This window comes from Egretta garzetta, unplaced genomic scaffold (genome assembly GCF_000687185.1).
Source record: "Egretta garzetta isolate BGI_Z169 unplaced genomic scaffold, ASM68718v1 scaffold1037, whole genome shotgun sequence".
In the NCBI taxonomy this organism is placed as follows: domain Eukaryota; kingdom Metazoa; phylum Chordata; class Aves; order Pelecaniformes; family Ardeidae; genus Egretta; species Egretta garzetta.
The window spans coordinates 59,706-60,886 of NW_009260362.1; the positions used below are offsets into that span (position 1 = coordinate 59,706).

The 1,181-nt window shown below is 68.1% G+C and overlaps 1 protein-coding gene across 1 annotated transcript in view; it reads right to left on the reverse strand.

The window, feature by feature from the left end:
• LOC104130020 (lipopolysaccharide-binding protein) overlaps positions 1–299 on the reverse strand; it is a 7,154-nt gene extending 6,855 nt beyond the window's left edge. The window contains exon 1 of the mRNA XM_035898480.1: positions 118–299. Within this exon, the coding sequence (XP_035754373.1) occupies positions 118–299 (182 nt within the window). The remainder of the gene's footprint in view (positions 1–117) is intronic.
• Between the last annotated feature and the right edge of the window lie 882 nt (positions 300–1,181).

Below are 1,181 nucleotides of genomic sequence, written 5' to 3' on the forward strand. Positions count from 1 at the left end.
AAGGGGGGGGTGGGCGGGGGGCCTACCAGCCGGATCCAGGACCCCCTCCATCCCCATCCCAGGCAGTCTGGGCATGGCCCCCCACCACCACCACCACCCCCTGCCCAGTTCCCCCACAGGTAGTCAGGGGCATGAGACCCACCGAATTCCAGCGCTCTCCAGGTCATCCGGGCCTTGATGCCGGGGTTGGTGCCAGCCGCAGGCACACAGACAGTCAGCAGGAGCAGGAGGCAGAGCCGTGCTGGTGCCAATGTGCCTCGGGGATGGTGCTGGGACCTGGAGGCTGGAGCAGAGGACATGGCTGTGGGATGCCCGACCGCTGCGGAGACCCTGTCCCCGTGCACCAGCCCGGCCAGGACTTATATCAGAGAGCCTGGCGTGACATCAGCCTCCTGCGCACACGCAGGGGCCACCGCGGCACGCCGGCCGCCGAAAGCCCGGCCTTGCCCAACACGGGACTCAGCGGGGAAGCCAGTTCCCCCGTTTTTCCCCACCCGTGCCCATCGTGGGAGCGGAGGAAAGCAGGGTCCCACGCTACTGTTGGCCCCCAACCCTGGGGGTGTGCGGGGGCCGGGGGCACTGACCAGGGCTCCCCATGGGGGGTATGTGGCCAGCATGCAGGACATGCAGGGACCCAGCTGGGCCAGGGTCCCAAGGGGCTTCGGTGGTGCCCAGCCCAGGGCGATGGAGGAGCAGGGAGACATGGCAAGCTGGTCCAGGGGCAGGGGGGCTGCATCAGGGGAACGGGGCTCAGCACGCTTGCACCGGGGAGCCATGGCTGTCCCTGCTTTGGGAAGGGCTCTGGGAACCCTGCACCCCCATCTCAGTGGGGGTCAGGGTGGCTGGGGCGCAGTGGCAGCCCCCAAGGCTGCAGTGTGATGGGAAGGTTGGGACAGTCAAAGCGAGAGCAGAACTGTGCAATTCCCCTCCAAAAAGCCCCGGCCGCAGGGGAGGAACCGCCTGCGTTCCCAAACCCAACACCGGCAGGAGCGTTCCCCAGCTGGGATGAGCCCCTCTGGCTGGATGGTGCCAGGGGCTATGGCTGCCAGGGGTCCAGCTGCCTGCCTGGATCTGGCCTGGGGACAGCAGCAAGGACTCAGGGGCGGCCAGGGTCCCATCCCACTATGGTGGGACGTAGGGCCCACAGCTGACCCCACCCGAGGGAACACAGCCCCGTGTAA